This window comes from Aquarana catesbeiana, linkage group LG01, assembly GCF_042186555.1.
Source record: "Aquarana catesbeiana isolate 2022-GZ linkage group LG01, ASM4218655v1, whole genome shotgun sequence".
Lineage (NCBI taxonomy): Eukaryota > Metazoa > Chordata > Amphibia > Anura > Ranidae > Aquarana > Aquarana catesbeiana.
This window is the reverse complement of record NC_133324.1, coordinates 585435616-585458712: the sequence shown is the minus strand read 5'-3', so window position 1 is coordinate 585458712 and position 23097 is coordinate 585435616. Positions and strand designations below refer to the sequence as shown.

Below are 23097 nucleotides of genomic sequence, written 5' to 3'. Positions count from 1 at the left end.
TTTTTGTTTTTTCGTCAAAGCTTAATTGAACAAGCTGAAGTTAGAAGCTGATTGGCTACCATTCACAGCTACACCAGATTTTGCACTCTCCAGTTTTAGTAAATCAACCCCAATAGCTTAGGTGATCTGTGTCAGTAATTTGTGAACACTGCTAAGATCTGCACATGCACGACAATTTATATGGCTGTGTCATACCTGAGCAAGAACCTTAGTGCAGGAAGTCAATCCTGACCCTTTATATTGCCTGAGCAAACATGGCACCATCTTTTTGTAAATAATATTCACATAAAGGCATTGTCAGGTGGGGTACTTTCATTGATCTCTGTGGGGGAGTATCGAAAAACCGTTAGTTTTACATTTACACATTAAAAGCATGCATGCATGAAAAAATATATGATGGTAGTTCTACTTTTAGCAGGCAGACATGTATATATTTTAAATGCATCCTTTAAACCTTTGAGAAGATAATTGTATGAATCATCAGAGATTTGTACCCTACGGGCTTATTCATACTAGGTGATTAACATAGGCTTAATGGAAGTAAACAGAGAAAACAATCGTTTTTTTTATGTTCCGTGTTCATACCATAAAGGTATGTTTGTATATGTTGCATAAAAATGCACCATATACCCTGCCTTTACTTACTAAAGTTTTACCCTCTCTATCTGGGGGATGAGTTTGTATGTCTTGCCCCCTTTAGATTTTAATCTCTCACAAAGAGGGCCCTGCTAACTCTCATGTACTGAATTATATTTTAACTGCAATGTGCCTCTTTATATTGAAAATAATTTTGCAAACTGTTGGCACTATATAAATCTTGTATAATAAGATAACAACATATTTTGCCCAAAGTATAATTCCTTATGAATTTGTGCTTTTGGTGTGGCTTTGACCTTCCACATCATGAAGACCTTGGAGAGACTCATTTTATATCAGTTATGACCCAAGGTTAGTAAATGTTTAGACCCTTTGCAGTTTGCATACCAGCCAAGACTGGGGGTTGAGGATGCTATCATTTTCATGGCAAATCGCATGTATGGTCACCTAGATAAGTCAGCAAACACTGTGAGGGTTATGTTTTTTGACTTCTCTAGCGCTTTTGATACTATCAGGCCGGATCGTTTGGGTGAGAAGTTAGCAGCAATACAGGTTGATGTTTCCCTTGTGTCATGGATTGTAGACTACCTGACAGGAAGACCGCAGTATGTGCATTTGCAAGACTGTGTGTCAGATAGGGTGATCAACAATATTGGGGTTCCACAGGGGACAGGTCTCTCTCCCTTTATTTTTACTGTCTATACCACTGATTTCAGCTACCAGACAGAGTCTTGCTATCTTCAGAAGTTTTATGATGACTCTGCAGTAGTGGGATGTATCAGGGATGGGGAAGAGGCTGGGTATAGGACTGTGGTGGAGAACTTTGTCACATGGCGTGAGTTTAATCATCTATATCTAAATGTAACAAAGACAAAGGCGCTGGTTGAGGATTTCAGAAAAAAGAAGCCACCGGTTACGCCAATCTCCATCTGAGGAGTAGATGTGGAGGTAGTAGAGAGTTACTGGGGTGCACAGAGATAATAAACCAGTTGTGGTGCGTCCCCTCTCTCCTGGCACCGCTCTATCACCATAGATAGATTCATGCATTGCATGAATCTATCTATGGTCGCCGCTGACACCCCCTATTCAGGTGTCCGGCCCCTTTTCGGGGAAGGGAAGGAAGGAAAGGAAGCCATAGGCTCTAATAGGAGCCCAAAAAGGTGAACAGCGGGCGTAATGCTGTGTGTTCGCTGTTCACTCAGCTGTGTGTTAGCAAAGTGAAGGAATTCGCTTTGCTAACACTGAACTGCCTCTCAGCCAATCAGGTGTTCGGGTCTGTTACCTGTCAATTGATTAGCTGAAATGTCAGGCGCTGTGATTGGACGCCTGATAGGATGGAAGAAGACATTGAGGAGCGTGCAGGACACAGCCGCTGACCCGATGTGAGACAGGTAAGTGCCGGGCGATGCACACTGGCAGCATTTGATGGGGCACAGTAGCGGCAATTGATGGGCACACTGGCAGCATTTGATGGGACACAGTAATGGCAATTAATGGGCACAATGGCAGCATTTGATGGGACACATTAGCGCCAATTGATGGGCACACTGGCAGCAATTGATGGGCACACTGGCAGCAATTGATGGGTACAGTAGCTGCGTTTGATGGCACAGTGGCTGTGCTTGATGGGCACAGTGACTGCATTTGATGGCACAGTGGCTGCGTTTGATGGGCACAGTGGCTGCGTTTCATGGCACAGTGGCAGCATTTTATGGGCACAGTGGCTGTGTTTGATGGCACAGTGGCTGCGTTTGATGGCCCAGTGGCAGCATTTGATGGGCACAGTGGTTGCGTTTCATGGGCACAGTCTCAGCATTTGATGGGCATAGTGGCTGCGTTTGATGGCACAGTGGCTGCATTTGATGGCACAGTGGCAGTGTTTGATGGGCACAGTGGCTGCGTTTGATGGCACAGTGTCAGCATTTGATGGGCACAGTGGCTGCGTTTGATGGCACAGTGGCAGCATTTGATGGGAACAGTGGCTGTGTTTGATGGCACAGTGGCTGCGCTTGATGGCACAGTGGCAGCATTTGATGGGCACAGTGGCTGCATTTGATGGCACAGTGGCAGTGTTTGATGGCACAGTGGCAGCATTTAATGGGCACAGTGGCTGCATTTGATGGCACAGTGGCAGTGTTTGATGGCACAGTGGCAGCATTTGATGGGCACAGTGGCTGCATTTGATGGCACAGTGACTGCGTTTGATGGCACAGTGGCAGAATTTGATGGGCACAGTGGCTGCGTTTGATGGCACAGTGGCTGCGTTTGATGGCACAGTGGCAGCGTTTGATGGCACAGTGGCTATGTTTGATGGGCACAGTGGCTGCGTTTGATGGGCACAGTGGCTGCGCTTGATGGGCACCGTGGCTGCGCTTGATGGGTACAGTGGCTGCATTTGATGGCACAGTGGCGGCAATTGATGGACACAGTAGCTGTGTTTGATGGCACAGTGGCTACAATTGATGGGGTTTTTTTTCAGTTTGCTTGTGCCACTGTAATAAACCCAAAAATGCTGGAGACATATAATTCAATGGAGTTGATTTCCTAAAAAAACTTAAAGGGGAGTTCCAGATATGGATTTTTGATACATAGTTACATTGGTGCATCTTTGAACAATGTAACTATGTATATATCATACTTGGCCAACACCCCTGGAAGCTGGAAATCACTGAACTAGACACTTCTACTTCAGTGAACTCCACTTGTAAGCTATGTAAGAATTATTTGCATGGACAATCAGTGCCAGTGAGTACTTTAGAAATTCTTAAGGCTAAAAAAAGCACCTGCAAAGTGCCTCTCCTGTCACTCCAGTGTAAAAGCCCTTGGGCTTTCACACTGGAGTGGTGCGCTTATGAAACATTAAAAAAAGTCCTGCAAGCAGCATCTTTGTAGTGCTTTAGGAGCGGTGTATACACCGCTCCTAAAGTGCCCCTGCCCATTGAAATCAATGGGAAGCGCCGCCAAAGCGCCTGCAAAGCGCCTGCAAAGCGGAGCAGGAGCGTCGCTTTGCGGGCGCTTTTAACCCTTTATTCGGCCGCTAGCTGGGTTAAAAGTGCCGCTAAAACGGCGGTAAAGCACCGCTAAAAATAGCGGCACTTTACCGCCGACGCCCCCACGCCACAGTGTGAAAGTGCACTAAGTGTTATTATTTGAAAAATAAATGTAAATAAGTGTAGCGCAATGGATATGTGAATGAATACAACCAAATGTAAATCCTCCTTATAAAATACTCCTTATACTGTACATGGGTACAGTATGTGATGTCTACTAATAACTCTAGCAAAACTCCACTCAATTACAAACACCTACAGTCAGGTCCATAAATATCGGGACATCGACACAATTCTAATCTTTTTGGGTCTATACACCACCACAATGTATTTGAAATGAAACAAACAAGATTTGCTTTAACTGCAGACTTTCAGCTTTAATTTGAGGGTATTTATATCCATATCAGGTGAACGGTGTAGGAATTACAACAGTTTGTATATGTGCCTCCCACTTTTTAAGGGACCAAAAGTAATGGGACAGATTAACAATCATCCATCAAACATTCACTTTTTAATACTTGGTTGCAAATCCTTTGCAGTAAATTACAGCCTGAAGTCTGGAATGCATAGACATCACCAGATGCTGGGTTTCATCCCTGGTGATGCTCTGCCAGGCCTCTACTGCAACTGTCTTCAGTTCCTGCTTGTTCTTGGGGCATTTTCCCTTCAGTTTTGTCTTCAGCAAGTGAAATGCGTGCTCAATCGGATTCAGGTCAGGTGATTGACTTTGCATAGTGTTCCACTTCTTTCCCTTAAAAAACTCTTTGGTTGCTTTCGCAGTATGCTTCGGGTCATTGTCCATCTGCACTGTGAAGCGCCATCCAATGAGTTCTGAAGCATTTTGCTGAATATGAGCAGATAATATTGCCCAAAACACTTCTGAATTAATCCTGCTGCTTTTGTCAGCAGTCACATCATCAATAAATACAAGAGAACCAGTTCCACTGGCAGCTATACATGCCCACGCCATGACACTACCACCACCATGCTTCACAGATGAGGTGGTATGCTTTGGATTATGAGCAGTTCCTTTCCTTCTCCATACTCTTCTCTTCCCATCACTCTGGTACAAGTTGATCTTGATCTCATCTGTCCATAGGATGTTGTTCCAGAACTGTGAAGGCTTTTTTAGATGTTGTTTGGCAAACTCTAATCTGGCCTTCCTGTTTTTGAGGCTCACCAATGATTTACATCCTGTGGTGAACCCTCTGTATTCACTCTGGTGAAGTCTTCTCTTGATTGTTGACTTTGACACACATACACCTACCTTCTGGAGAGTGTTCTTGATCTGGCCAACTGTTGTGAAGGGTGTTTTCTTCACCAGGGAAAGAATTCTTCGGTCATCCACCACAGTTGTTTTCCGTGGTCTTCCGGGTCTTTTGGTGTTGCTGAGCTCACCGGTACGTTCTTTCTTTTTAAGGATGTTCCAAACAGTTGATTTGGCCACACCTAATGTTTTTGCTATTTCTCTGATGGGTTTGTTTTGTTTTTTTTAGCCTAATGATTGCTTGCTTCACTGATAGTGACAGCTCTTTGGATCTCATATTGAGAGTTGACGGCAACAGATTTCAAATGCAAATAGCACACTTGAAATGAACTCTGGACCTTTTATTTGCTCCTTGTAAATGGGATAATGAGGGAATAACACACACCTGGCCATGGAACAGCTGAGCAGCCAATTGTCTTATTACTTTTGGTCCCTTAAAAAGTGGGAGGCACATATACAAACTGTTGTAATTCCTACACCGTTCACCTGATTTGGATGTAAATACCCTCAAATTAAAGCTGAAAGTCTACAGTTAAAGCACATCCTGTTCGTTTCATTTCAAATCCATTGTGGTGGTGTATAGAGACAAAAAGATTAGAATTGTGTTGATGTCCTAATATTTATGGACCTGACTGTATAATTAATGTGAATAATGAAAATGAAATAAACAGTAATCTCATAAAAGTCTGTGAAACCACTTGTGTACTATGAACATTCTTCTCTCCTCCCATCTATACACTTTACACTCTCTGATTTGGCTTCCTCAGTAGGCCTTATTATTTGACGCTGACAAAATAAAAAGGCTACGCGTTCAGTGTTTGCAGGACCCTGCCATTGATATAAAGCTGGTAGAGGGATTTTTCATCTCTATCTCTTTCCCCTTTGTGTCATTTACTGTATTTATAATCAATCTGCTTCATTTCTTACTATTTCTTCTAATATAGTAGTCCAAATTACAGAGAATATGTTAACAATAACAGTGCCCTTGAATATACACCCTTTCAATAAACAGATTAGCATTTCATGGGTTTCTCAGCTAATGCTACAGTGTAATAAAACATTCCTGCAGATGCAGCCATCTTTAAAAATGATTGACAGCATTAAAGCCCTGTGCAATATCTGATTCTATGCAATTAGTACGCAACAGTCTGCAAACGTTCCTGCCTTTAGGAACCAGCAATAGAGATATGAATTTAAAGTTGTATTAATCCCCTAAATTGCAGCTTACCAATTATTAGATGTGGTGGCAGCATGTTTCCTTTTTATGCTTTCTTTTTCTTTATTTTTACTTGTTTAATTGGCCAGTAAGTCTATTGTTTTCATTTTCCTTTAAACTGTCATCTTTGCTGGACAACTTGGTCTGTTAAGGATTGAGAAAAACAATTGAGAAAAATATATTGTTGCTGTAATTGCTTAAAAGTGTTAGCTGGAGTTAATATTCTTATTCTTATTCTTATTATTGGTATTATACAGGATTTATATAGAGCCAACAGTTCACTTTTAATTTGTTTAATTTGTCAAGTCCATCAAAATCTGCTAGTGCATCTAACACTACCCCAGTGGCGGCTGGTGCTCAAAATTTTTGGGGGGTGCAAACAAACTGAAAAAATGTTGAAAAAAAAACAAAATTGCAGCCACTGTGCCATCAAATGCAGCCACTGTACCCATCAAACGCAGCCACTGTGCCATCAAATGCAGCCACTGTGCCATCAAACGTAGCTACTGTGCCAAACACTGCCACTGTGCCCATCAAACGCTGCCACTGTGCCATCAAATGCAGCCACTGTGCCATCAAATGCAGCTACTGTGCCAAATGCTGCCACTGTGCCCATCAAATGCTGCTAGTGTGCCCATCATATGCTGCCAGTGTGCCCATCATATGCTGCCAGTATGCTCAACTGCCCATCATCTGCTGCCAGTGTGCCCATCAAATGCTGCCAGTGTGCCCAACTGCCCATCATATGCTGCCAGTGTGTCCATCAAATGCTGCCAGTGTGCCCAACTGCCTATCATATGCTGCCAGTGTGCCCATCAAACTGCCAGTGTGCCCATTAAATGCTGCCAGTGTGCCCCCCGCCCACTCGTCATCTGCCCGGCGCACTTACCCCGTGTCTGTGGGGCAGCGGGTGACGGTGCTGCCAGTGTGTCCATCAAATGCTTCCAGTGTTCCCAACTGCCTATCATATGCTGCCAGTGTGTCCATCAAACACTGCCAATGTGCCCATTAAATGCTGCCAATGTGCCCATTAAATGCTGCCAGTGTGCCCCCCACCCACTCATCATCCTTCATGCGTCTCCTGCCTCCTGATAGGCGTCCAATAGTGGCGCCTGTTGTTTCAGCCAATCAGGTGACAGGTAACAGACCTGAGCACCTGATTGGCGGAGAGGCGGTTTCATTGTTAGCAAAGAGAATAGTCATTCGCTTTACTAACACAGCTGAGTGGACTGCGAGCACCAAGCATGGCGCTTGCATTTCATCTATTTTGCAGCCTTACTTACCAGCTCCATTCGGGCCGTGTGTTCCATGGAGCTTCTGACGTCTTAAGTCCAAGAACAAAGCACCAGCAGAAGTTGTTTGGCGCTATGGAATGCGCCACTAAGCAGGTAAAAATCCTGACAAAAATAAAGCCCCTTGTCTGCAATGTCATGATTGCATTGACATGGCGCTTCTCATAGTGCACTGTGTCCAGCGCCCGAACACAGTGCACTTAAAGGAAATTTTTTTTCTATTTTTTTTAAAGGGTCTTTTTACATTTTTTTTTCTTGGGGGGGGGGGGGGGGTGGCGCCCATGCGCCTCCTGTCGCTCCTCCATCCAGAGTGGAGATATCCTAAGACAGGAAGTATATTACTGGCCAGAGCACCAGGTGGGGAAAAAGCCTAAAAAAGAAAATGAACGCAGCCACCACATTTAAGCAATGGTAGGCTGCATTAAGCTGCTGTTACATTTTTGTTTTAGGGCTTAATACCACTTTAAAGCTTAAAGTGGCATTAAACCCAAAACCAAAAATGCAATATATTGAAGCTTACCAATTCTTAGATGTGGTGGCAGCATTTGTTTTTTTTAGGCTTTTTTCCCTCTCTGTTTTCACCTGGTGATCTGGCCAGTAACACACCTCCTTTATTAACGTGCATCCACAGTGGAAACTTTGGACAGCAGCATTGTCAGGTTTGAGGTAGGAGAGTATTAGACAGACTAGCAGATTTACATACACAAACAAACTGAAACCAAATTCCAGATTACATTTTATAAGCAATTACAGCAAACATTTTTTGTTCCTTTTGGGATAAAGGTTTTACATAAATAAATAAATGCTGATCATTGTAAGCATGCCATGCCAGTGGCACATCGTTTAACCTCATCCCTTTAATTGCTACATCTGCAGGAGAGCTTACTCTTTTAAAAAACAAACAGACTCACTGGCTGGATTACCACATGCAAATAAAAGAAAGAAAGCCCCAAAAAGAAAATGAATGCAGCCACCACATCTAAGAATTTGTAAGCTGCAATATAATACATGTTTGCTTTTGGGTTTTATATAGTTTTAAAGGTGATTTTACAGTATCTTAGTCTGTTCTGTAACACTATGATTTTTTTTTCTATATATGTAAAAAAAATATATACTGTACTCTTAATTTCTATCTATGGCAGTGATTTACTAAAGTATATCCATGTTCACTTCACTTCAAATATCCAATACAGTTAAGGGGAATTCTTAATAATTATAATAATAATAATAAAAAAAAATAGCATTGCGTCTTACCCCCATAAATCCTCTCTCTTTCCCCCTTTCTTTCCCTTTCTCTTCATTATTATTTCTCTATCTCTTTCTCAATTCCTCTTTGTTTCTCCCTCTTGCAGCCTTTCTCCATCTCTTTCTCCTTCTTTCTTTCTTTTGCTCGTGCTCTTTTTCTATCTCTCTCCCCTTCTCTCTCTCTCTTGCTCTCTATCTCTATCTTTCTCTCTCCCTCTCTTTCTTTCCACTCTGTCTCCACCCTTCCCTTTCTTTCTCTCTCCCCTTTTTTTTCAATCTCTCTCTCTCTCCTTCTTTCAATCTCTCTCTCTCTCTCTCTCTCTCTCTCTCTCTAACCTTCTTTCAATCTCTCCCCCCTCTTTTTTCAATCTCTCTCTCTCTCTCTCTCTCTCTCTCTCTCTCTCTCTCTCTCTCTTTCAATCTCTCTCTCTCCCCTTTTTTCAATCTCTCTCTCCCCCTTTTTTCATTCTCTCTCTTTCTTTTTCCTCCCCCTTTACTCTCTTTTGCCCATTCCTTTATCTCTCAATCCCACTCTCTCTTCCCCTCACCCAGTCTTTCTTCTAATCCCCCTTCCCCTCCCTTTCTTTCAATCCTCATGTCTTTATTTTCTCTCTCACTGTCCCTTTTAATTCTTTCTTTCTCCCTTTTCTTGTTTGATAGTTCACCACTTATCTGTCTGTCTTTTTCTCACTTCATTTCCTTCTGAAGGTAAATATTTGGGTAAAATGTAAATAACACTCATTTCAGTTTTCTATGAATGTTTTCTTTCTCTCTCTATCTCTTCTTTTTTTCTCACTCCTTACCTTTGCTGTTTCACCTACAATCCATCAACCATTTTTCTCACTACTTATATAATTGTCTATCAGTTCTCTCCTCTACTCTTATGCCCCGTACACACGGTCGGACATTGATCGGACATTCCAACAACAAAATCCTAGGATTTTTTATGACGGATGTTGGCTCAAACTTGTCTTGCATACACACGGTCACACAAAGTTGTCGGAAAATCCAATCGTTCTGAACGCGGTGACGTAAAACATGTACGTTGGGACTATGAACGGGGCAGTAGCCAATAGCTTTCATCTCTTTATTTATTCTGAGCATGCGTGGCACTTTGTGCGTTGGATTTGTGTACACACGATCGGAAATTCCGACAATGGATTTTGTTGTCGGAAAATTTTATATCCTGCTCTCAAACTTTGTGTGTCGGAAAATCCGATGGAAAATGTGGGATGGAGCCTACACACGAATTTCCGACAACAAGGTCCTATCACACATTTTCCATCGGAAAATCCGACCGTGTGTACGGGGCATAACTCTGTCCTCCCTATGCATTTTTCTTTTAAATAAGTTGTCCTTGCTGTCTCCAGGCTTATCCAACAACATGTATAGTGACCCAGGAGCTGTACTTGCACACAGGAGAAGGTCTAAATGGCTGCATTGCTCCAGGCTGTAGGGCTAGGCATGACTCAGTGACAGTTAATGGGTTAAGTGGACATGGCAAAGGTCATTAGCCTCTTATTTATGTCTTTGTGTGGGCATTCAGCTAGGACAGGTTTGCAAGCTTGACATGTTTGTGCAACGAATGTTTCTCAGCGGATGTACTGATGGCATGTGTTCCCTGCACTAATTCTTTTTACAAGAGCGTGTGCCAATTAACCATATTTACATGTGCCGGTGCCCAGGAAAATCCATAATGAACAATGCTCTTGAAACACATTGCAGAACCACAAAAGGCTGTGAGGCTTTCTAGTCTGCATATACCATTAAAGGACACAAGTGATTTCATCTTAGCAGAATAGCTGTCAGATTAACGGTGGGGAAACTTTGATCTACATAGTCATACTAAGTGATCAGATCCCCCACTACTTGTAAGAGGAGCTCAGCAATCATTTATGAGCATTATTCCCACTTGTGCCTCGATTAACTGCCTATCATTCAATGATCACAGTTGGGTTTTAAGTCTGGAAAACATGGCAAGAAATAGGAGGAGTGCACAGCTAATAGCTCTTAATGCTTCACACATATGCACGATGTGCTCTGCTGCCAAAGAGTGATTATTACACAGAGCAAGAAGGCAGGCAGACTGGGAAAACTGCTGTCTCTATTGCCCAGGGATCGCTGGGACTTTTAGTTCCACGACAACTGCATGAGAGAGGCATTATTTCTGTTTTGGTGAACCATAAATGATCTATGGCTGGACTGACCACTGAAGACTCCCGGATAAGGATCTTTATTTTCTAACAAGTATACAATTTTCAGTCCCAATACCTTTAAAAATGACAGTTACATTACTAAATCAAAGAACCTTATACGTGTGATAAGAAATTGTAAAATGACATTTGTTGGCTTAAAATCACTTCTGTGCCTGAAATTGACAGATACTTTTTACTCAGAATTCAGACCAAATAGTTAAATGATAAATGATGGGAGTGACCTTACCTTACCTTGTTTGAGCCCATTACCCTCTATAACTCTGCTGTAAGTAACATGCTTCATACTGTAGGGGTTATTTACTAAAGCTTGAGAGTGCAAAATCAGGCTTACTTCTGCATTAAACCCAATCATCTTGTATTGCCAACGCTTAATTGAACAAGCTGAGGTTAGAATCTGATTGGTTTCTATGCAGAAGTTAGCCTAACTTTGCACTATCCAGCTTTAGTAAATAAGCCCCTGTGTGACTGGTGGCTACATTTCATTAGTAGTTACTTAAGTGGGGATCCAAAGAGATCCCAATGATAAGAAATGTCTTTTTTTGTAACAAACAATTAATTAAGCTCATATTTTGAGTATACATTATGTAACAAATGCAGGTGATCGTGCGTGGTCCCATAGTATTCCACTAATAACCTTAATAGATTGTAAGCACTTATTAGCAGGGCCCTCTTAACCCTCTTGTATTGTATTGTAAATATATTGACCCTCTATATTGTAAAGCGCTGCACAAATTGTTAACACTATACTGTATAATAATACTAATTACTTGATTTACAACAACATTAGACCAAAGCACCGCATTTTATTGTGAAAGCCTTCACATTTCCTGACAAGACCACTAACTATAAATGGAAAATCTGTAATTTCTAGATGACGGCTCTTTACATATTGTCAGCGCTATTATAGAGTAGAGCTCCTAAATGAACTAAATAAATGTATGGGCTCCTAAATGAACTTGACCCCTTTATATGTCATTGTAGGAGCATCTGAAGATTGATGAAAGAAGATGATATGAAGTGTGTATTACACACAGAGCTGAATGTGTATACACTTCTACTACAAGTCATCAAATGAGAGAGATTTTGGTGCAGCCTTCTGATTTTCAATGTAAACAGACACTTTCTGAGGTTTGGATAATACCCATAAAAATGAGTATATCATTCTTCAGTTTGTGGCATTCATGCTGCATGTAGATCAATTTAAATTTTTGGGAAACCAGTGCGATCTGCTCTTATACAAGACATAATTGAATCTTAGATCTATCCACCTTCATGCGATGTCCCTCCTAATTTATAACAGTTCTAAAGGATTCATTATATTGGCGATCTGCAAGCTAATTTGATAGTAATATTTTTGGACTGACTACAATAGACCCTTGTATATCTACTACTATACCATGGATGCAGATCTCTGCTAAAATAGTTTTGTGCTTATAATTATTTCATCTGTTTTCCAGGAAGAATAATAAAATGGAAGACGTTGCTCTGATGTATGTGAAACAAGCGACTAGGTGGCACCAATAATCTTTTCTAGGTTCAAATTCAATTACTCAGGCCTTAGTTAATGTATTAGAATTACCTCTTTATGAGCTAGCAGGGGAGGTCCAGTCTAGCTCGGTGCCATTCGTCATAATGGGATAAGGAAGACGTGTGAAGACTGGTGGGGGGACAGTGCTAGTCTAAAAGGCAGCAACTCTATGACTTATAATTTCTTTAAGAAGTACACACTCCAATCTAATGGCCTCCTTCCATTAGAGGGGAAAAAAAGAAAAGAAACAGCAGATAATACATTAACATAAGATTACACTTGAGAAAACTTGATGTTAGTTCATATGAAGCCAAGCAAACACTATAAAATAATCATCAGGTCTTCTTTTTGACCTACATCCTCATCAACCCACTGGAGTGCCAAGGAACTAAAGTGCCAGGTCTTTCTAGAGAATGGTAACTATATCAGTCTCCAATCCCCGAATATGGAAGAATGAATGACGATTATACTAATAATCCATATTAATAATAATAACCCACCATGGTAGTTATCACTTGCTATAGATTACAGTACTCCGATATATACATTGGCTTTCTGCTTTAAAGCATTTTGCTAAAGTGTTGCTCAAGATAATAATATTAATAATAATAATAATGCTTTATTGGGATTTTTGTCTTCCCTTGGATCAACTGTTGGTATAGGATTGCATATATTGAGGTTTTTCTATTTGTGTGTTTTTTTTTTTTTTTCTGTGTTGGTTGAACTGGATGTCTTTTTTCAACCATATTAACTATGTACTGTAACTATGCAACTCTAACTCTAATAATAATAATCCATCATGACAGTTATTACTTGCTATAGATTACAATACTCCTATATATACATTAGCTTTCTGCTTCCAAACATTTTGTTATCGCTTTAAATATGCTAAAGTGTTGTTTAAGATAATAATAATAATAATAATAATAATAATAATAGTAATAATAATACTTTATTGGGGGTTTTGCTTTCCCCTGGATCAACTGTGTGTATAGGATTGTATATATGGTGTTTTTTTTCGATTTGGGGGGGGGGGGGAGGTTCTATGTTGGTTGAACTGGATGGATGGACTTGTGTCTTTTTTCAAGCAGATTAACTATGCAAATGTTAGTGTATGTTTTATAGACTGATTTGTGTAGTTCTGTTTTATAGACTGATTTGTGTAGTTCTTAACCCTTACATGAATATAACTATTCTGTTTTGCATTTATTTAACTAGTAAAAAAACAACATAAGGAAAAATATAAGACTAATTAATCTGCCCAAAGGACTCAGCATAGATGTTATAAAAGACTCAGTATAGATGTCCTAAAGGAGAGTCACTTTTTTTTTGTGTTGTGTATTTTTTTTTTTTTTCATTTTCTGCAGGTGCCTGCTTCTTGTCCAATGGTTATTTAGCTCTGTTATTTGGACAGTGATAAGAACAGTGACCATTAGTCACTAATAGAAATCCATAAGCAAGTCAGGTAGCTTGATGTAGCTGGAGGCGACGGTGGAGCCTTAGAGAGAGAGAGGATTGGCACTGCTGGAAAGAGTTAAAGGGAGGGGACGTGGGCTGTCACGCGTCATTGGGCAGATTATGTGCAGCAAACAAAAAGTGTGTGTCTGTGTGCCAGTCAGTCACTGCGTCGGGTCCATCTGCACAACTCCTTGTCTTCCTCTTCTTTTTTTTTCTTTTTTTTTTCCTTCCCTTCTTTCGGTTTTCTCTCTGCTCGTGTTTACTCCTTTTTTTTGCCACCCCCCCCCTCCCATTCATCTGCTTCTCAATCTAGCCATCCAGCAAAGACAGAGGCACACAAGCACGTCTTGCTCCTGCCATGGAAATACTACAGTAATACGACCTACATTTAGGGGGGACACAAGGAGAGGACAACTCCTTCTAGTCCTTCTGGATATCCTCATACCTTGGACTATACAGTGACACTTTTTTTGTGGTAAGTGAAAGTGCATGCCTTTTTTTCCCATTATCTTCCCCTTTCTCATCTGTTTATACAAAGGAAAGGAGTGGGAGCTGCTGAGCCCAAAAAAAAAAAAAAAAAAAAACGTGTTTGATCCCCAGGCAAACAATAACGGGATGGCTGGCTATGGGGATATTGTAAGGGAATATATATGGGTTGGTGACACTTCTGCAGCTGGTGGCTTTTTTTTTTTTTTAGGAGATCTCGGCAGCTGGGTTTATAGATCATTAGCCAGCAAGCCGAGCTGGGAGAAGAGACAGAGGGGCAACCAGTGTCCTCCTTGTGTGGGCAATTGTCCTTCCAAGCTGAGCTTGTACAGTAGATGCATTGAGCAGAGCCGGGCTAGTCAGCGGTGACTCCACTGGAGGTTGCTGTCCCGTGCCGAGGTGCTGAAACGGAGCGGAACAGTATAGAGTCGGGCCACCAGTACAGAGCACTAGGCACCCCCCCTCCGCACCTACTACACATAGCACTTTGTCTTCTTCTAAACTAGCTTTCCCCAAAACCACGATCATTAAAAAGTATATACACATTAAAAAGTATATATACAAAAATATATTAAACAGGACTAGAACATTGGCAATTTTATATTTTTATTCACTATTACAATTAAAAAACGTGCCAGATCTTTTAAAAGTAAATGTACTTAAGTAAAAAAAAAAATAAAAAAAAATAAGAGATTAGTAAGTAAACTAATAGTACTTTAACATAAGGAATTAAAAACTGTAGTATATTAATTAATACATAATTGACAATTGACATCCTTCATACATAAAACAAAGTAAAATGACCCAGAGATGAAGCTGGATAGGCAAAGTTGGTCCATGATAAGGTAACTGGCATTCACCACCAATCATAAATAAGTGAGTTCATGTAAATAAATAAATAAATAAATAAATAAATAATAATGATTACCCCTGCGTGTTGCTTTTAATTAAAGTCTCTAAAGGGAAAGAGCTGGATTATGATAATGAGCAGACATACGTTCCCTCTTGTAGACTAGAGCTAAAGGTTAGATGAAATGAAATCAGTGACATTGACAGTCCACTTGAAATCCATTCTCCATGCTCCTCTGTCACACTACGCTAGACTCTTGATAGCATCCTAATGACTAGAAAATATGCCTGTGAGGACCAAGGGAGCCTTCACCTAAGCTCCTTACTAGGGTCAGCCTGCCAACACCTGGGGATGGACAGCAGAATCGATAGCTGGATCCCCCCTACTGCCATGTGTTTGGTATCTCCATAATTATTGGGTACCTATTCATTCATTAATACCTTTTAGGTGAAGAGAGTATGGCGATCCAAATTTTAAGGTGTTGTATTATAGATGAATATATAGTGTAAGTGTTGTATTATAGATGAATATATAGTGTATAGTGTGAACTAAAGCATTTAGGGTCCCTTTTATTGTTTTTTTATATTCAGGATTTGTCAGTCATGGATGACACTGGCGTTCATAAAGCAATTTGGGATGGTGATGCCAAAGCTGTTCAGCAATGTCTGACGGATATATTTACAAGCGTCTATACCACGTGTGACATCCCAGAAAATGCCATCTTTGGTCCCTGCGTGTTGAGCCACACTTCGCTGTATGACAGTATAGCCTTCATCGCCCTCAAATCTACTGATAAGAGGACAGTACCCTACATATTCCGGGTAAGAGCCACTGTGGCACTATGACAACCCTCTACTTTAATGGAGGTTGCTGTCATTCCAAAAGTATTCCACAACTTGTGCATCTGCCAAAAGTTAGATGTCATTGTGCAATGTGCATAAGTCTTACATTTCAAAAAATATATAGAAATGTAGAAACTCAATAAGAGGATTTATAGGTAGGTGACAACAGATATAAAGATAGACAGATAAAAAATACATACATACAGACAGACAGCTAAATAGGGGGTGGGTAGTGAGAGCATAGATAGATAGATAGATAGATAGATAGATAGATAGATAGATAGATAAGATAGATAAGATAGATAGATAGATAGATAGATAGATAGATAGATAGATAGATAGATAGATAGATAGATAGATAGATACCGATTGAAAATAATAGGGAACTAGAGCATAGATGGAAAGATAGATAGATAGATAGATAGATAGATAGATAGATAGATAGATAGATAGATAGATAGATAGATAGATAGATAGATATGTAAATATAGATAGACAATAAAGGGGAGGGAGAGCAATAGATAGATAGATATAGACCGATTTAAAATAAAAAGGGGTGAGAGCATAGATGGTAAGATAGATTAAATAGATAGATAGATAGATAGATAGATAGATAGATAGATAGATAGATAGATAGATAGATAGATAGATAGATAGATAATAAAGGGGAGGGGGAGAAAAAGAATAGATAGATAGATAGATAGATAGATAGATAGATAGATAGATAGATAGATAGATAGATAGATAAAATATATAGAGAGAGAGATAAAATATAGAAATGGAGAGAGAAAGAAAGATTGATGGATAGATAGATAGATAGATAGATAGATAGATAGATAGATAGATAGATAGATAGATAGATAGATAATAAAGGGGAGGGGGAGAAAAAGAATAGATAGATAGATAGATAGATAGATAGATAGATAGATAGATAGATAGATAGATAGATAGATAGATAAAATATATATAGAGAGAGATAAAATATAGAAATGGAGAGAGAAAGAAAGATTGATGGATAGATAGATAGATAGATAGATAGATAGATAGATAGATAGATAGATAGATAGATAGATAGATAGATAGATAGATAGATAGATAGATCACAGTATGGCAGTGACAGACAGACAATAAAGGGGGGAGGCAATAGATAGATAGATAGATAGATAGATAGATAGATAGATAGATAGATAGATAGATAGATAGATAGATAGATAGATAGATAGATAGATAGATAGATCACAGTATGGCAGTGACTATTCCAGTGTGAACAAATAAAATGTTTTAATTGGTAATAACAAACAATGCTAAAGAAAGTCTTAAATCAGCTGCATTTTAAGTTATTTAAAAAAATAAGTGTAATATATTATATAAAAAAAAATCTTTCATGTTTGAAAGGCGGCTGACGTATTATTTAAAGCACAGATTTACCAAATTTATCTCCAGACGTAGAAATAAACAGCTCCCTGCTACTTTTGAGAACAATCTGGAAGATTGGTTCATGTGAGAGCACATTTCAGATAGAACATATGGAGGGCTGTCATGTCAGGTCTGTGTGATTCAGCTGGGCAGACGATTTCCATTCATTCTGATGGTCTACATCCATAATAGAGCTCTGCTGTGCATTGGGATCCCCTAAGACTAGTGCTGAGCTCATGGGGGACGTTTTAACCCTCTTATACTTCATTATCCTTGCTTTTTCTGCAGGTGGACACTTCAGCTGCAAATGGATCCTCTGAGGGACTGATGTGGCTCCGTCTGGTTCAGTCTGCCAGAAACAAAGAAGAACAAAATCTGGAAGCCTACATCAAAAACGGACAACTGTTCTACAGATCCCTGCACAGAATTTCCAAAGATGAGGAACTGTTAGTTTGGTATGGGAAGGAACTGATAGATCTGCTTCTTCTTAACCCCAGCAGGACACAAGCAAAAACTGCAGGTAGGTAAATAACTCTATAATGTGACTGGCATGGCATTAATATGCCTTAATCACCCTTTAATTCCACCCCCTCCGTCTGTACTGCCTTCTTCTGCTGTCTGTCACTTTCCCTGCCTACCTGTGTATCTCCTTCCATCATCCAAATAGCTGTCCTTCCCATTCTTCTATTCTTGTTCTATTTCTTTCCATGTCCTAATGTCCTAATCTCTTTCAAGCTCCTTCTATTATCTTATTTTAGAGATACTGTATATGTAGACAGAAGTCACAGATGGCCAAGTAAATCTAAAAGTATAAATAAAATATAAGTATATCACAATGCAGTACAAAAAAGTAATATTAAAACTAATAATAATCATATGACTGATGTACTATTGTGTAGACTTTTTTCATGAAAAAAATGTAGCAAGCCTGGTCACACTACTCAGCTGTCATTACACATATATCCTCCCCTAGACAATTGCCAAAGGATTAGCAAGTTTTTGACAATATGATATACTTAGCTGTGTTACTCCTATTTATAAGCTGTTGGAAGAATTTGGTCAAATGTCATGCCACCTTCACTGTAAACTCCTTTTCTTTCAGGATCATCTCAGTTCACCTGTTTGGAGTGTAACCAGAGGTTCCAGTATGATTTCCCCTATGCGGCTCATGTGAGATTTCGCTGCCCTAAGAGACTCCACACTTTAGATTCCAACTCAGAGCAACCAGGCAAGGACACTAGAGAGATAGAGCCTCGAAACGCCATGATCTCTACAGTCAAATACAGCAAAATATCAATTTACCAGCCTCAGAAAGAGAACCACAAGCCCACCACAGACTTCCATAACTTGGCCAGGGACTTGGAGAATTGTAGAGGCCCTTGTTCATCATCCTTCCGTTCTACTCCGTCACCCAAGTCTAATCTATCAAGACAGGACTCTGAGAGCGCTGCCGAGAGTCTCCATAAAGCCAAAAGAAAGTATGATGACCACCTGGAGGACCTCAGATCCAAAAGGATTGACCCATCTGGAAGGTTTCTGGACAGACCAATGCCTTCTTCCAAAGAGGATTTAGTGTGCAGCCCTCAGTCTTTCAGAGGGAACTCTTACTTCAACGTGGATGAAGGTGGACAGTTATATGCTCCTCCAAGCCCAGAGACTGGAGAAGCCAAAAGAAGTGCTTTTGTAGAGGTAAAAAATTCATCAAGAGGAGTTGAAGACAATAATTCAAGCACAGATGGTAAAGCTGTGTCTCCTGCCCATGCCAGCAGCCCAAACGAAGACAAGAGGCTACACGTCAGGCCAGAAAACCGAGCAGGGGACAGTCCTATCATGGGCAGTGCCTTTACCAGTGTAGCCCAGATATCAAACCCCGAGCAGGAGAGAAAAAGTGCTTTTTCTCAGCCAACCAGAAGCAGCTTCAACCATGTAGCCCCTTTGCAGGTGATGGGACAAAAACTGGTGTCTAGTGGGGTAGGCTTGGATTGCCACACAGATAGCGTTGGGCAAGCAAGGCTGTTTCAGACTGACTCCCTCTCACTCAAGATGTCAAACCCTGAACTGAATGGCAACTGCACACTTCCAGGAAGCTTGCCAAAGCAAAGTCCTTTCCTCTTTGCCACCACGTTTTGGCCAAAGAGCTCAGCTGCACCTCTCCAGCTGCAGCTGCCTTCTACACTTACTCTATTGCCTCCTTCTTTCACCTCTTTATGCCTGCCAGCTCAAAACTGGTGTGCCAAATGCAACGCTTCTTTCAGGATGACCTCGGACCTAGTGTATCACATGAGGTCCCACCACAAAAAGGAATATGCCATGGAACCCCTGGTGAAGAGGAGGAGAGAGGAGAAGCTCAAGTGCCCCATATGCAATGAGTCCTTCAGGGAACGTCACCACCTATCAAGGCACATGACCTCTCACAACTGAACTTTTGAATAACTTTGCTACTAGAACTTTTAAAGACTCTCACACAGTGGCAACGCAGGGTCATGGACGTCTTGATCCTACCTTGAGTGTGTTGGGTTGTTTTCCTTATCTGAATGCACGCATTTTCACTTTCCAAGAGTACATTTTTTTAAAAATGTCATATATATTGCAGCATATTGATGCATTTGTCATATCTTTCTACTTTAAATTATGGAGCACTTATGATTTAGATAATAATGTATTTAAAGGGTTACGTTTACCTTATCGGACAGTACCTGGGTGGGACATAGTTAGCTTGTGCATTACTTGCTGGCCTGTTCTCACCTAAACTATCAGTGTGGATATTACAGTGGACGTTGCAATGACCAAGGCGATGCATGACTCATATCACACAACTGTATGGACTTCAGACAGACTGTCATCAACGTGTATTTCTTTTCGAAACAAAGTGTAATTTTGTGCCAGTTTGCAACCTTATTTTTTTTCTTTTTCCCCTATCCCTCAAACTAAAAAAAAAAAAAAGATTTTATTAAACTGTATAGTTTATCTGAGTATGTTGAATGCTTTGACAATAAATTGCTTTATTTTCTGCAAACCACCTGCTTGGTAAAGTAAACCTTCATTTCTTTTGGAATAATTCCAGCAGTTAAGCTCTGCAGTCTATTTATTAACTAAGAACATAGACAAGGGCTGTTCATGGTGACAGTGCCCATTTTCGCTACGGGCTCTCTTGTTAGCATTAGCACGTTTTCAGATATGTGATTTAACATCTGATCCCCTTGACTGTAAATCTTATGATGATATGTCTGCTTCCATTTACATTAAGATGAACATGTAGACACAAAGGGGTTAGTATTGTGCTGACCCTGCTGCATTAATGTGTGGAGATCTGTATTTTTAGATGTGGTGTTGCACTGTCCTCAGCACACAATGCTTGGTCGTGTTCAAATCACACACATCAGTAAAATGAGAGAAGGCAGAGATGGGCTGTGTTGGACATTCAGTTGTATCTCTCGCCTTTATATTATTAGAATGACCTTAACTGGATAAAACTGTCTTGTGCCAGTAGTTACATTTCTAAGATAGCATTTTGCAGATCTGCAGAAAGATCTCAACACATCATTCTCAACATACTGAACTGACTTGAGCTAAAGAAAAATAAATTGTTGCCCTTTGCATGTATTAAATAGATAGTAGTGTTACTAATAATTGACATTTGGTACATTTAACTATACTGTTAACTGATTTTCTGCACCGGTAACACTTAAAGACTGCAGCAAGTCCCATATATTTTACAACTGACATGTATATTACACCTAAAATTAAGGGTAAAAAAACCTTTCAACATATAATATAGTAAAGTCCCAGCATTAACCAGTAATTCATTATATATGATTAGTGGATTAGCTTAGCTAACAATAAAATAAAAAACAAATAAAACCGAGTTTTGTACAGTGCAGTATATACTAGATGTCATTCTTTTTTATTATACTTTTTTAAATATTAATTTCTGCATTATATATCATTAGAAAGTTCAAGCTATTTTAACATTTCAAGTTAAGGACCTCCTGTAAAAATGTTTTTATTGTGGTTGGTTTATAATAAGCAGACTTTTTCTATACGGTAAAGTACAAGGTGGTGTAGATCATGGGAAAAAGCCCAGAATTTACCAGTTCATCTGACTTTAGTAAAGTGAAATTTAATGGGTTACTTCATTTTGCACTTCTGCTTTGCTCTTTGCCCAAAAAATGTATTTATGTACAGTACTTGACAAAACACGACAGGGAGCGAAAGAGAGATTGTGCGGTACTTGTGATGCCATGCTCGCAATCAGAGATGCTAGATATTTGATGAATATGTGTTGTAATCGCTATGTATATAAGTCACCAATACACACATCACACTAAGGCAAATTGATCATCTCCAAAAAGCTTAAGTCAGCCTTAAGGGTTATGTTTTGTCTTCTAAACACCCTTGACAAATGAACTTGCTGGTTGACATTGCACTCACACACTTATAATAGTGTTACCATATTGCACCGGAAAGCAATATGTATCATACATTATATATATATATATATATATATATATATATATATATATATATACAAATGCATTTGAGATAATAACCCTGTATCAGCTGAAAAATAATTAATGTAGATAAAGGTTTGATCATCACAGGACAATCCACTTGGATCACAGATCATATTAAAACAGCTTCAGTAGGCATTATAATTAATTTCTGAAGACTACTTCAACACTTTAATCTGGGTCAAGTCTTACAAACACATATTTATGGATTCTAATTCTTAGCTAGCATTTTCAATAAAAAGTCCCTTTCTAATAATACTATGTAGTTGATTTTGAAGGAGGACTTTGTAGTTGGACAGTAATAACTGCAAAACTATCGCTGAGCACATTAATCTTTGAAAATTATGGTAGGTGGATGTGACAGTGGGATATTCAGAAGGTTTAATAAATTTAATTTACAACTAAGTAACTGAACACTGGTAATTTATTATTTAGGACCCAAGTATTGGACTCGTTCCAGTTGGTGGCTGATCAGTCCTTATTTCCAACAGTTTTCACTTTAATTGGTAGCAGATATCTTTTAGATTTGAATTGCTTTGTACCTTAAACAAACTTGCATTTTCTGAATAAAATGATAATATTGATAGAATGACTTTTGAACCTGTAAGAAAATAATATTGACAGATTTTTCCTATTTTCCTCAGTCACCAGTGATCACTTTTGTATCTAGGACACTTAGATAGTCATTTGGCAAGCTGAATTTTCATTGGATTTTCAGAAAAGCCTTGATGTGTAGGCTTTGCAGAAATTGCTTTTACTGGGGTGGATAACTGAAGTAATCTTAACTCAATGAGTTAAGTCAAGATTCTCAACTCCTTCAGCAAATTAGCCTCAATGCTTTGTAAAATAAGCCTGTGCGTTGTATTTTGTTTTGCCTGGTCCCATTCGAAATTCAGAACACAAAGCAATACAAATGAAAACACATTGCAATATGCATCATCTGTGCTATTGTGTCATAAAGCCCCAAAATTACCCATGAGCATGACTTGACAATGACCTATTCCAGTTATTGCAAGAGCAGTACAAACCTACTCTGTTCTTTCCTCTTATATGCTATTGTGGCTGGCACAATATTTCAACTCCTCATGCTTGGTTGGGCCAAATTTTCTGTTAGTGGAGCTCT

The 23097-nt window shown here is 39.6% G+C and overlaps 1 protein-coding gene across 3 annotated transcripts; it reads left to right on the top strand.

Moving 5' to 3' along the window:
• Window positions 1-13835: 13835 nt before the first annotated feature.
• Window positions 13836-21930, top strand: PRDM8 (PR/SET domain 8). 3 transcript variants are annotated; one of them, XM_073597955.1, is made up of 4 exons: window positions 13836-14344; window positions 15796-16026; window positions 17752-17983; window positions 18566-21929. In XM_073597955.1, exons 2-4 carry the CDS (start codon window positions 15808-15810, stop codon window positions 19882-19884), a joined length of 1770 nt encoding a protein of 589 aa, XP_073454056.1. In that variant the 5' UTR covers window positions 13836-14344; window positions 15796-15807; the 3' UTR covers window positions 19885-21929. The 3 variants fall into 3 exon arrangements, with proteins under 3 accessions (XP_073454056.1, XP_073454060.1, XP_073454064.1); XM_073597959.1 differs by lacking the exon at window positions 15796-16026 and having other exon boundaries at window positions 13839-14344; window positions 18566-21930; XM_073597963.1 differs by lacking the exon at window positions 13836-14344 and having other exon boundaries at window positions 18566-21930.
• The last annotated feature ends 1167 nt before the right edge of the window (window positions 21931-23097 follow it).